Here is a 14,074-nt window from a genome sequence, read left to right as displayed (position 1 = left end):
TGTTTTATTTTATGTTTGTCTCCACAGGGACATAAAGGTTACCCCGGTCCACCTGGACTCCCCGGAGAGCCTGTAAGTATCCCTCCGTTCCATCCATCTTCCTTGTTTACAGATACAACCACCCTCTCTGTGCATTTTTCCTTCACGAGTTGTCTAGATGTTCCGCCGTTACGTCCCACCTCGTTTTTCAAAAGTCATCTCAGTCTGATGAGGACGAGAACGTCTGGCCAAACAGTGCAGCGCTGTAGCGACGCTCTCCAGGATATCGGGAAGCGATGCCAAAGAGAGGGGAAAATAGAGGGGAGGGAAACGGGAAGGAGCCAACTGGGCCAACGGCGACGCACTCGTTATCACGCTGCAGCTTTGGGGAGAGTCATCCTTTCTCTCCCTCCTCCTCCTCCTCCATCCGGCCCTCTTTGGGGGGGGGTGGCAGTTCAATGCGCTCCTTTATTCACTGCAACAAGTGGAAGGCTGTTTTGTCCAGCCCAAAGGAACTATTTTCATTTGGGAGCCTCGTGTCCAGAGCTATTTTGAGTTGGGACACAAGGTTCTACTACTGTTGATGTCGAGGAAAAGGCCTGAGTCACAGCGGGCAGCGTGGAACATTCTCCTCTTTGTGCCTCATTGTCAGTCCTCCTTTTTCCCCCCCCCGGTGTGACGTCACCAGCGCAGGGGAGTTCCCAACCCCCCCCCCCCCCCCCCCTCTGCTCATCGCGGAGAAAGACTCCTCTTCCACAGAGCTGCTGCTGGTCCTCGTCACGGCGGCGCAGTAACTGTTTTGGCAGTGACAACCATCTCCGGCTATTGAGAGCAGAGTCCAGCTGGTGCGCATAAAGCGTCGATGGCTCTTTGTTACTGTAATAGACCGTGAGCCGTGCTCTCGGCCCCCCGCTCCACTGCTGGCCACTGAGCAATCGCGTCTGGCTTTTGACTGGCGGCTCCGTGCACTGTATTCATCCAAGGGAGGGAATGGCGAGCGGCGCGCAGCAGCGCGTCAAAAGGAAGTTACACATGAGCACTTGTGGACACAACCTGCTACAAACACACACAGACTAAACTCTTAATTAGCGTGCAGGAATAGACCGCATTTCAGCGGTAACCATGAGTCCTGGAATCATTTTATTCATTTAAACATTTTATTTTCATGATACTTTACACTTTTTACTGCTGCAATTCAGAAGCAAATGTCTTACTTTTTGCACCAATAAATGTCTTTAACAGTTTAGCAATGAAGATAGTCTCTCAAAATGAATCATCTTACTATGTAAATATTTGACATATTTGGAAGCAAAATTACCTACAGACTAGACTACAGCAGTAAAATGCAACTTATCGCTTACGTGAATGTATCGGTAATAACAATATAATGAATAATGGCATCGCCTTCACTGGGACATTTAGCACTTTAGTCTTAATACTTTTTATTTAGCTCACAATACTTTGTTACTCCCGTTCATCTCCTGGTTGTACAGACGTTAGCTGCTCTCCTGATCTCCTCTGCCCGGTCTCTCTGTCTAATAATGTCTGCCGCTGTGCAGAATGGCCTGTTTGTGTGTTTCGTCACTGCAATTTTGATCACCCACAGGATCTCTCTCTCTCTCTCTCTCTCTCTCTCTCTCTCTCTCTCTCTCTCCCTTTACCACTCTCTCCCTCCCTCTCTCTCTCTCCCCTGCAGGGAGAGCAAGGTCCAGTCGGAAGCCCAGGTGCCAAAGGTTATCCTGGCAGGCAGGTGCAGTAAATCCTCTGCTGTGACTGGTACAGTTGTAGTCAGGGCCATAGTAAAGGCAGCGGGCCAAGTGGAGTTGGGTTGTGTTGAGCAGCTGACTTGGCGGAAAATACTTTGGTAAATACTGTGCAGAGGATTTGGTCCAAGAGAACAACATCACAGGATAAATGACCACAAATCTGAATGGGTTCATTTGTTGCACAGCCGTAAAACATGGACGGGTTTGCCTGTTTTTGTGACCATGAGATGTCTTTTTACTGGCATCTTTACAATGACTTGTCCTAACTTTTTTATTTTAAATGTGTTTGATAGACTGTGAGTTGCCGTTCTTTGGCCGGCCACTTTTCAATGCTATCCGGATGTTGAACAACACACACATTGTATTTCGGGGGAAAACGTATTTTCAGATACAAACCAGTCAGAGTATTAAGCGCTGAAGTGTCTCCCTGTGTTTTTTCAGGGTTTACCGGGGCCGGTAGGACCATTGGGGCCTAAAGGCGTTCGGGTAAGTCCTTTTAAAAGTGCTGCTCAAGCTTGATTTTCTAAAATCAGTGCTTTGACAGAATCAGAGAACATGTTTATAGGGACAGCTTTCTCACACTACATTTACTGAAGGAGAACGTTTTTTTTTAATTAAAGGTTGCAGGCTCATGACATTTTGTGCTGTGTGTTGTTGCATGAGGACATGCATGTGCATGTAGATGCATTGACATCTCTGATGCCGGTATGGCGGTACGAGAGCTCGCATGCAATTTGGTGAAGTGCATTAACCCAACCGGTGTGTGTGCCACTATTAACATAAAATAATAATACAATCACTGTATTACTGCATACGGACGCTTACTGAAGCCTTTCCGCTTACAAACACGCACCCTGGTACACAAACAAGGCATTTTATGTTGAGTGCCAATAAAGGTTCTTTATCAGCTCCCCCCCCCCCTCTAGCTGCTCCGAAGCCTCCCCTGCCCCCACCGGCTGGAATTTCCTGTTTAAGCGCCGTATGAGGCCCTGCTGTCTTAAGGAGGCATTCTACTCCTCTCTCTCGCTGAGCCACCTTTCCAAACATTCTGCACTCTCTCTTGCAGCATACTCCATATCTAGTGCACGTACCTTACCTGATCCTCCGGTGTTCTACTGTTGTGGTGTTTGTGCTTGTGTTCCTCTTTGTGTGTGTGTGTGTGTGTGTGTGTCCCCCTCATTCCCCCATCAACCCGCACCGACAGCTCATTGTGATGTCCCGGCTGTCTTCAGAGATCCCTGGCGTGAGGGTATGTGCCCTTGGACTACATCGTGGAAGCCAGCACCATGCAGTCCATGGGCATATACACTTGCCTCATGGCTTGTTTCTTCGTAGAAGCCCACCCTGTCCGTGCTGGACCCCGGGGGCCCCTGAAAGCCGGCCCGAGAGCTAACAGGAGTCGCTGTTCTTCCTGCTGCTTTCACGGCATCCAAATACTCACATCCCATATTCCTCCCCTCTCCATTTTTTCCCCATCTTCTCCTCTCTTCTCCTATCTCTCCTCTCCTCTCTGCTCCTGCAGGGTTTCATTGGAATCCCGGGGCTTTTCGGCCTGCCCGGCCCCGATGGCGAAAGAGTGAGTTCTTGTCGTACGTGTATTTTCTGCACACACAATAATTGCACCAATGTACAGTGGCTGAACCCAGCGAATGGCCCCCGTGAGAGGCAAACATCGCCCTCTCGCGCCATCTTATTCAGCTGTCTTGTTATTGTCACAACGTGGGAAACAATCCGCAGCTGTCCGAGGTGCTGCTCTGTGGGAGTGTTGATGACTCATATGATGAAAGCCCCCCTTTTAGGGACTTTCAACTGCCTGAACTCATCAAGGCCTCCCTCTTCCGTACAGCCTCGAAACATGCAGCGATTAGCCTGCTTATGAGATGCTCCAGGAGGTTTCGTCAGCGCAAGGCTGGCTGTAATCAGGACCCCTCGAGCCAGACAGCCAGACAGCCAGACAGCCAGACAGCCAGACAGCCAGTCAGCGAGATGGCACAAACTTAAGAGATGCTGTTCCTCTCCTGGGAGAAACTGGTGCTCAATTCAACATTTAACATAGAGATGGAGGCCTAAATCCCTCATAATTTGCTGGGAAAGTATTGGAAAGGCTGCAGTCAGCTGTTCCTCACATCTGTTGATGCGGGAGTCGACAGAAGCTTGCAGCGTTTCAATTATGTGTTTTAGGCTTGGAATCAGTTATGGACAAGACTGTCATGCTTTAGTTTCTACACGCTTTGTATATAATGTTTGTCTTTCTTCTTTGCTTTTCTATCTTTCTTGAACCTTTTCCCTTTCCACTGCCTTGTTTTCTACTCCGCTTCCGCTCTCCTTTTGAATTTTCAGGGCATTCCCGGCGAACCAGGGAAGAGGGGCAAGATGGGTAGGCCGGTAAAGTTTTGTCTCAACATACTTTACAGATAATCTTTTCAAAGTGTGATGGATTGTGCTCGGCTTGACTGTGAATGTATCACCTGCTATTAGTGCCTTTGCAAAGACTTGGCAGAGTTGGGGAGATGATGACAGATATCCAACAACGTTCAAGTGACTTATTTGGTTTTGGGGGTCATGTAGAGAGCTTCTGGTGCAAACACCTACACCACACATGGGAAAATTATACGGCCTGGATTTACGTCATTGTCCCGGCTCAATATTTCCGTGGTTGCTGGAAGGGTTAACTGCAGCCCGAGTCCCACCAGCAGCCCAATGGAGTTTTTGATGTAACAAGAAAAAGGCTTTTGTTGGGGGAAAAAAAGGGCTTCAGCTACCCCCCCCGCCCCCTTCATCATGGAGCCAAGCCATTTGGAAGAAGCCGTCCGCTCTGTTGTTTGTGTCCGATAGTGTTCAAAGTCAGCTCGTAAGACTGTGTGTAACCCTGAAAGTCACGGCTGAGATCGCGTTTCAGCTGTTGCTCATTGGCTTTTCGGAAAATGTTCATAGACCAAAAAGGTCTGAACACACGTGAGTCAGTGTCCGCTTAGCGCGAGGCTTTGAGCACTGCAGCCTATTCTGTAATCAGGCAAAAGGTTGGGGACGCAGCTGGGCATGCAAATTCCCTTTGCTGAGTAGCTGTTAAAAAAGAAAACATTCGTGAGTGGTATGTCTCTGACTTTTTTTTTCTGCAAAAAGAAATGAATGACAGTGCAACACAATCCATAACATTGTTATGCAGTCATACTGAACTGAATAGCAGAGCAGTAGCGGATACCTGTTATTTGAATCATTCAAAAAGCCTCATAACTGACCTGTAAACGTGGGTGGAAAACACACACATCCTCGTTTGATTCCTGTGCTGCTGCGTGGAAAATGGAAAAGCTGGGACACTCACAAGATGATCCCTGAGAGATCGTCCTCTCCCCCCCGATGAAGGACAAAGAACAGAAGAAGCACCTGAATAGAAGCCAGACATTTTAATGGCCGTAACCACAGCATTATAGTGCTCTGTCGAGCACACACACACACACACACACACGAGTCATTCGCTAGTACCAAAGAGGGATGGGGGAACAGATCAAAAGCAGGGGAGGGCCTGAAAAGTTTCCAAAGTGCATCGCCAACAGTTCTGCGTTTCAGCTTATCTTCTTTTTCGTTACCCTGTTTGGGGTTTGACTTTGTTTGACTTTGTTATCGAGCTTTCAACCCGTCAGCACACAGCTGCTGCTGTGTCGCACATTTTGATCGCAAATTCGAGGGACATCGCGTTTAAAGCAGACGATGTCTTTCATCAAAGGCTTGTTTTGAAGGCTGCGGTTGGCCAAAATGGACGTTTCCCACATTTGTCCTTCGTTGTTAGGACAGCGGTGACAGCTGCATGATCCATCCTTTGGGTCACTGTCGTGCATCGTAGATTTCGCCTGCACTTTTGCCCCCCTCCCCGCGCGCAATTACTTGGCTCAATAAAGCCGTCCCATGCACTCTTTTGGTGGGATCCCAAATGTCATCTAATGGCCTAACAGGAGAAGAAAGGAGCTTTTTGTTACTCTAAAATTAAAGCATGTAGATACGTGGTACGTGTCAGTAGGTTGAAGCATACGTGAATGTTAACACACCATTAGTCACAACGATTTAGTATTATTTCAGTATAAAAAGGTAAGAGTGTAAACTCAAGTACAAAGAGTAGTGTTTAGTCAGCAGATTCTTTTTTTGAAGCCCAGTCACAGCTTAAAATAAATATACATGCCGCGTATCTAAAACATCTTATTTTTTACAAAAATAACTGCTATTTCCTGGAGGTATGTGCAGTAATTAACTATTATGGAGCAACGTGTGGTCGCGTGAGCTCGTCATTATGAGTGGTTTCAAATGCACTGGCGCTGTCGCTTTCTGCAGATGTGGTCGGTCTTTGCACCACCACCAACTGCTAGCATAGCTCAGATTAGCATCCCGTCTGCTGCCAAGTGGACGGAGTAATTACTTCTCTTATTGCATTTAGAAAGTGCCCTTAGCACAGAGTCGAACAGTTGTTCCCCCACACCCTTTAGCTGAGGGATTTAATGCATATAATGGGGGCAATTATGCTCTTATTTTGTACATATTCCAGATAACTCTCCGTATATGTTATGTTTGAGTGGGTCAAATTGTCAAAATTGTTGAGCTATTACTGTAGCAGTATTCCTGGTTGTGTTGCAGTTGTCGGTATTTCTGAAAACACGCTTTGTAAATTTGACTCCATAGTTAAAGACATAATGATTCACTCCGTCGTTTAAGTACACCCTTCTGCAATAAAAAGCTAATGGAAATATTTTGGTTTTCTTTAATTCAGTAATTGGAGGCCGTGATTTTATCATTGAGCCATCAATGGAATCAGCATTACATTGTAATTTGGGTGCTGTCCGATAGCCAAAAAACTATTCTGTTAATCATGACTTCAATCTGATTTATGACCCCCTCCACTGCCAGAGATTTATAGCTTCTTCCTGCTCATTGTTTTGGTTTTTTGTTCTGTAACTACTGTTTTGTTTCACTCTCGGTGCTTTTCAGACGCAGCAGGCAGGTTTTCTCATCAAAAAAGTTCTTATAAAAATGTTGTTTTTAAATGTGCGCTGAAAACAACACAATGACTCCAGATGAAAGCTAATGTTGCTCCATATCTGCTGGATGTGTAAAAAAAAAAAGAATCCAAAAATAAAAGCCGCATGAGTGAAGCAAACGGTACTTACAGGACCAATGAAATGTGATGAATGTCTGAGCTCGCTGAGACATAAAAGCAAGTCTCTCTCTCTGTCCTCAGGGGTTTCCAGGGGACTTTGGGGAGAGAGGACCACCTGGACCAGATGGAGAGCCAGTATGTCACACACACCTAAATGCATGAGCAACACACGCACACAAGCTGAGTGCGGCGGTTTCGCTCGCGCGCACCGACCCCCTGCGGTTTTACCACTGACATTTTGGCAGCACCGGCGAGTAAATCAGCCCGACGGTGTTCATGTTTTTCTCCTCTTTTATTTGAAGTTAGTTTTTTGTTTTTTTTTGCCCCGGACAAGTTTTACTGCGGTGTTTTATTTCGTCCCATCACGATAATTTTACTTGGCACTTGAATGTTAAGGAGGGGGTCGGTTAACTGGCTCTTCTTCCAAATGTAACCTTTTACCATCAACAGAGCGTAAAGCGGCCTCCGTCACACACATGTACATGCAGTGTTATTAGGGGGGCAGTATCGTAACAGTGATGTAATATTATGTGTTTTGGATTTATCGTTCCCACGACAGTAACAACAGATCAGCAGAGAGTTTTCTAATCTGTTGTAAAAAAGAATTTCCGAATCAGCTTTTATGATCTCTTCATTATTTCTGTATATTGTCATTCCGACAGATGCGGCACGTCATAACAAATAATCAAACTTTTGACATATAAGCAAGTTGATTTTCATGAAGCTCATAGACATGCTGCATTCATTGAGGAAAAAACCCGTCCTTGACATCGACAATGTCCCGGCTGTAGTTCAAGCAACTCAAAAGATCGACTTAAAACGAGATATTTTCCAGGATTAGTCAAATCTTTGACAAGATTTGAGCATTAGCAGAAGAGTTGAGGGATTACTACAGGAAAATGAATGCATCCTTTGAGGACCATAGATTTTGAGGGGAAAACTAAACCTGCAAATTGGAAAAAAGCCTCCGTGGCCTCAGACGTGCACACGGCTCCCTCTCATGAGCTGTGATGAACACTGAGCCACTCTTCTGAGCATGTTTGTTTAAAAAAGAGCCAATAACCCCTGAAAGTTGCTCCTTCTCTCTCTTCCTTCATCTCCCCTCTGCTCTGATTAGGGGGAGCTGGGAGCCCCCGGTCCAAATGGAGTTCTTGGACTTATTGTAAGTAGCAGTTTTTCCGTCTTTTTGTGTGTTTACCTCAGTCTAAACATCCTGTTTTCACAGACACTTATTCCAGAAATGCACAGCTGTAAAGGAATGTATTTAAATTCTACAGTCATTTTTTGCTTGATTGAAAAAGAAAAAGGAGAAAAAAAACTCAATTAGCTCTTATAATCACATGGTCACTTGGTGGGAAAACCACTATCTGCGGGTCCTTTACTGTAAACAAATCTAAAAGAGCGAAAGTGGAAGGATTTCCAAAACCAAGACGGAAGAGGAAGTTATTTTTACCGTAATTGAAGAGCTCAACTTATGCATTTTGTCCCTCCCAGTTTCTCCTCTGACAAACATGACCGTGATCCTCTGATCGATCCGACCCTTCTTAATGAGGCATCCGGTTCCCTCTTGAAACTCTCTCCTGTTAACTACTCTTCAAGTGGGATCTTCCCCTCCCACCCGGCACCTTGCCCCCCCGCCTGCTCAGCCCAACGACAGCCACATAATTGTGTCTGATTATAACGTCTCCCTGGTTTCTCTCGTCCGTGTCCCATTCTGCAGCTCCTCCCGGTCTATTCTAGGTGGTGGTGGTGGTGGTGGTGGTGGTAGGCCTCTAATCGAAGGACTCTCTGATTACAGCTCTTCTCTGAGCCCCGTTTCCTCCGCATGAAATAACTCCACAGTATTCTGTGCAGTACACACCAGCAGGACTGGGCTGAACTGCAAATATATTAATACACAAACACGCTTCTTTTCAGGCCACAGTCGAAGAAGGGAAGCTGTTGCATCTGTGCAACTTATCAGGAAGAAGTAGAGAGGTGTTTGTGAACAGCAGAGCCATTTTATCTCATCGTTTCTCTCTAATTCTAACTCTCCACACAGGAGAGTATTTTTAAATGCACCGTCCTTCTTCTTGTCCCGGGGATTGAAGTTAAAAAGGTTGTGGTCTTGGCCGCCCCCTGTGGCATGCATTCATAGTAAACCTCGAAAGATGAATTCAGATGAATTAGTGTGTATAATATTTTGTATTTTGCATGCATATCTGCATCGGCAAGCAGGACATTTGGTTAGCAAAGTCATCTTTAGAAAAAAAAGCTGTGTTTCTTTAGTGGAAAATCTCTTGAATTCTTTTTTTTCATTCATTCGATCTTCTGAGCTGAAGAAGAAGAGATATTTTAACCTTTCATCTCTCAGTTTACATGACACCTTTTGTCACATATGGAGTTACAGTTTTTAACAAAGAGGCATTTAACACACCGCGCCAAAGCCACCCTGTAGAAAATGCATAGTAGCAACAATGTAGCAGCCTGTGATGCAATTTCGTCTCTTTCTTTCACACGCTGACAAGAAAGCAAAAACTCCAATCAGTTCTTAAAACGTGTATAATTGGTGGTTTCTGAATGAAAGCAACCTCAGTGCTCCCTTAAAATTATGTCTGAAATCGTGGTGGAACCTCCAGCATTTATTTGTTGCATCCACATCATCTGATTCAGACTTCAAATGAAATACTTGGCTCGATCTTTATCTTCTTTTATTTGGTTGTGTATTATCATGCGTCGTTTAGTGCTGCGTGCAATGTGACAGCTTTATGGATGATCACAAAGCAAGCCAATGGAAGTCAAGGGTTGTAAAACGTGTTTATCTGAATGATGTTCATTTGCTAATTAAATCCCTCCTTCTGGCACAGGGTGACACGGGGCCTTTGGGAGAGATGGGCCTTCCAGGACCCAATGGACTGAAGGTAATGCCACAAACACATCTAACACAACAGGATGCAGTTTGCAGCAAACAGTTTTTTAATTCCCATGACGCGGTGGTGGTGGGTTAGGGGGTCCCTTTCTAACTCATCTACTGGTGCCTGTTGCAGGGTGTGCCCGGAAATCCAGGAGAACCAGGACTGAAAGGTGATAAGGTGATCTGAATATTCCTGTTATTGGCCCGTGTTTGAGCAGCATGTGATGGATATGAACTCCTTTGCATCCCACTGTAGAACCCTCACACATAGAGCATGCTTTCCTCAGCTCCCGCCCTCAACCACACAGATGCAAACTTTTACCCTTTTACTCATACAATGCATGATATGGGAAAGGTTTCTAATTCTCTCATTTTTTTATTTATACAAGTTCTTCCTCTCTAATTTCTATGAAGTAATGTCTCCTTTTCGGGCAGTGAGCAAAAACAGATGGTCTGTTGAATAAACTTAAATAAATTGTTTGACATTTACAAAGCGTTAGTTAGTTAGACCGAGCGGGAGCCAGGACAGGGTTAGCTTAGCATAGCTTAGCAACAACTGGAAACAGCCAGCCTTGCTTGGTCCATATGTACCAGGCTGACTGTTTCCAGTCTTTAAGCTGAGCTAAACCGCTATTTGCTCCCGCTCCATATGTACCATACAGAAATGAGTGTTTTAAATCTTCTTATTGAGCCGTTTTTGTTGGATTTCACCTGAACGGGAGAATTCACATTTAGAACTACAAAAACATGCTCAACAGTGACGAGGCCAGCAATGGGAACCGCTTGAATGTTTCTGAATCAGAGACTTTAACAAAGACGTGCTGTTAAATCGTAACAGCATTTTGCTCTAGCTGTTGTCTTTTGATGTTTCTCTTCCTCAGAACAGAAACATGTGCAATACGATGTTGGAACCTAGATGAGAAAAATATCTGATGCGTCAATAATCCCAAGTCGAACATAAATTCAATACAACTTGACTTCACCACTTTAGTCGCAGGACTTGAACTTCGGATGACTGATCTGGGCCAAAATGATGCACTTATATTATTTAAAAGGCAATTCAGACCGGAGGTAAAGTAACAGATTGTCTGTAATTACTACTGTAGAATACTGGCTCGTCCTTTAAAACGGGGCTGCACAGGCTGAACTAATTGCCATCAGGGCCTTGCATAAAGAAGATTGACGCCATGTGACGAACTTGGCCAATGCGATTGAATAGTCCCATTGTGTGAAACCATAATGTGCAGATCGGTAATTAGTATCGTCTGTCGAGGGAGCGGAATCAAGATGATTGACGAAAGTCGAAAGTTACAATTCTCCCTAATGTTTTTTATTTGTCTTTCTTTTTTGTCCCCCGTACGCCATCTGTCCTCCTGTTCGCCATCAGGGGGACGTGGGGATTCCTGGAGAGCAAGGGGAGATTGGCTTCAGTGGAGACAAGGTAGATCCCCACAGCGAAACATGCATACATGTACGCGGATGTGCGAAACTGTCCACAGACACGGACGCTGGCCTGCGTGCTGAGTCCAACACACACGCACGCACACACCCAAAGTTACACAACGTTTGCTGCAGAAATGTGCCCTTGCAAAATGACCTGAGCAGATGTGTGCTGTCTAGTTTATGGAAACGGATGTCTGTCTCCTCATCTATGTGTGTAAGAAAAATGGTACCCTTTTAGCATCGTAGAACAGAGGGGTCCCGAGAGCACGCAGACATACTGAGCAGAGTCATGCGTGTCTAATGTTTTTGAATTCCCTAGAAAGAAAAAAAAATCAGGGTTCTGCATTTTGCTTCAGAATACTGGCTGAGTTTGGATGTGTTGTGCTTGTCTTTGACAGGGCGCCCAGGGGGCTCCAGGGTTACCTGGCATCCGCGGGAAACCAGGACCGCAGGTTGGCTTTGCCTTTAGTCTGTAGAAATACATTCACATGCTCTACAAGCTCTAACCTTAAGTTTAATGGGCAGATATGCAAAGGGTGAAGATCTCAAATAGTAACTATTAAAAAAGGCCGTTTGTTGTGTTCTCGATTGTCACAGGGCAAGATAGGAGAGCGGGGCCCTGGTGGCGCACCTGGACCACCAGGTCCTGAGGTCTGTATTTTCATTGCCGCACTGAATGTGTGAGTCTGTATTGCAGAGAGACAATTGAAAACATTTATTTATTCATTTTAATTGGACACGACAGGGTTTCCCGGGCGACATGGGACCTCCGGGAGAGAACGGCCTTGAAGGACCAAAGGTGAGTAAATCCGTCATCTGGGCCGAGTAGTCAATCAACCGGTATGTTTCAAAACGTAAACCAGAGCGAGATGAAGGGTGCATGCGAGCAGGTCTCTGAGATTTTACTTAAGTGCAGCGGTGCTTATATGCTGATATTCGGAAGGTCAAACACGCAATCTTACTTTGCAACATTACAGCTGATGCAAAAGCCAAAGTATTGCACTGATTTCATCTGTGTTAGAGGACTTTTACCGTTACAATATAGCATTCGTTTGAGTGATTATTTTACCCATCCAGGGAAAGGTAGGAGCCAGAGGTTTACCAGGACCACGAGGGGTACCGGGACTGGAGGTAAGACTGGTGTTCGTCGCCCACATCAGAATAACCACAAATTTCCAAAGGGCATTAAATGTTTTACAGCAAAAGGCCTCTCTTTCCTCTCTGAGGGCTGCTTTATGTCCCCAAACGAGATTTACGCTAATATCAATATCATGCTTTTCCAGGGAGATGAAGGCCCGATCGGACCACCAGGCCAAACAGGACTGGAGGTGAGTTATAAGATAAACATCTAGTGTTGCCTGGCTGGTGGAAATGAAGGCAAGAGAGCTGATAACAGGCAACAATGTTACTACTATGGCATAATGTGTGTTTAGTCATGGCGTGTGTGTGCTTATGTAAGTCTGCATGTTTGTTTAAAATGTTGCGGGACAATCTAACCATCTATTTTGTGCATTATAATGTTTTCATTATCTTATCTTTCATATATATTATATATCTGGTAAACAAATTCAAAAGAGAGACAGGAAGGGAATCTGTTTTTTTATGCTTTGCACCTCAGCAAACTAATTCACAGCCTTGTGTTTAGCAGAACAATGTAATCCTTGTGTGGCGTTAGCCCCCCCCGGTCTGCAGTGGACGTCCACTAATTAACTCTACAAGAGACCCTGAATGTGGGTTAACGTCCTACACTGATCAACATGCTTAATTGCTTGATTTCCATTGTGCATTTAAAAGTTTGCTGTGCCACAGTGAGAGTTCGTCTTGATTTAGTTTGAGGTGGTGAATTTGGTTGTGGTCATGGATTGTTCCTGGTCAGCAGAGAAGCTGAAGAGATGTATGGTTTGAGTTTTATGGAGGTTGTTGCGGTTTGTCCCTCGGTGGCTGTCCTTTCTCACAATGACGCCTGCAGTTCATACTCATTTCCACTAGGGGGGGATAACTGCCACCGCCGTGTTTATAGACGGTTAGGTATAAAGATGTTAGTGGGTCACTCCAGAAAAGATATTTGCTAACTTTTTATCTCGAATGCGTCATAGATTTTTGAATTATAGACACAGTAATTGAGTCCAAGGGGAAGTTGTGTACGACTCCCGCTGCGCTTGATCTCTGGCCAGTCCTCCTACTCCTCCACTTCATCCTCCTCAGACATCTGGATTTTGGCTTTGCTGCTCGACTCAGAATGTCACCCTGTCTTCAGCTTCCGTCTCCCTTTTTTTGACCATCTCCCTGACCCCTTCACTTACTCTTTGTCCCTTTCTTTCTGTTCTTTTACTAACTATTCCTTCCTTTCATTGGTAAATGCGGTCAGTGACAAATCTAAACAAATCTAAATCTAAAACAGGCCACAAGAAGTTGCACATTCTGCAGCTCATAATAGTTCTCGTGTTCCTACAAGAATCTGCTTTTACTGTGTGCTTTTGAGTGAAATACAGTGTCAGCCTGTACTGTCTTATGAAAGCTGCCAACCTTTCTGGAGTAAAAAGCTTGGAATTGTTGAGTCACTCTTCGTCTTTAGGAGTTTGGCATAGACGTCTGTGACCCGGAGCTAGGGCTGGTCAAAAGAAAAAAAGCACTCAGACCCCCACTCTTAACCCCCGCGAATTACTGTCCGCGCCAGAGGAACATTACAATCATTGAACACTTTCACGGCCTGCCAACACACACCATCAGCATTACCTGAATACGGCGTAATTGCACGTTTCGCCGGCGCGCTCAGTAAGCTGCAACAGCTGTGGACAGCGAACTGTCATCGCAGATCCTTCATATTCATGGTAATGATGCATCAACCAG

The 14,074-nt window shown here is 45.2% G+C and overlaps 1 protein-coding gene across 1 annotated transcript in view; it reads left to right on the top strand.

The window, feature by feature from the left end:
- Window positions 1–14,074, top strand: part of col27a1a (collagen, type XXVII, alpha 1a) — a 52,074-nt gene that overhangs the window by 22,315 nt on the left and 15,685 nt on the right. Inside the window, exons 8-22 of the mRNA XM_040198047.2 lie at window positions 28–72; window positions 1,676–1,729; window positions 2,187–2,231; window positions 3,268–3,321; window positions 4,086–4,130; window positions 6,970–7,023; window positions 8,006–8,050; window positions 9,735–9,788; window positions 9,915–9,959; window positions 11,169–11,222; window positions 11,623–11,676; window positions 11,822–11,875; window positions 11,970–12,023; window positions 12,302–12,355; window positions 12,508–12,552. Of these exons, the coding sequence (XP_040053981.2) occupies window positions 28–72; window positions 1,676–1,729; window positions 2,187–2,231; window positions 3,268–3,321; window positions 4,086–4,130; window positions 6,970–7,023; window positions 8,006–8,050; window positions 9,735–9,788; window positions 9,915–9,959; window positions 11,169–11,222; window positions 11,623–11,676; window positions 11,822–11,875; window positions 11,970–12,023; window positions 12,302–12,355; window positions 12,508–12,552 (756 nt within the window). The remainder of the gene's footprint in view (window positions 1–27; window positions 73–1,675; window positions 1,730–2,186; window positions 2,232–3,267; window positions 3,322–4,085; window positions 4,131–6,969; window positions 7,024–8,005; window positions 8,051–9,734; window positions 9,789–9,914; window positions 9,960–11,168; window positions 11,223–11,622; window positions 11,677–11,821; window positions 11,876–11,969; window positions 12,024–12,301; window positions 12,356–12,507; window positions 12,553–14,074) is intronic.

Source organism: Gasterosteus aculeatus, chromosome 14 (assembly GCF_964276395.1).
Source record: "Gasterosteus aculeatus chromosome 14, fGasAcu3.hap1.1, whole genome shotgun sequence".
NCBI classification, from domain to species: domain Eukaryota; kingdom Metazoa; phylum Chordata; class Actinopteri; order Perciformes; family Gasterosteidae; genus Gasterosteus; species Gasterosteus aculeatus.
Note: the sequence above shows the minus strand (reverse complement) of the source record. Positions and strands in the feature narration are given on the sequence as shown.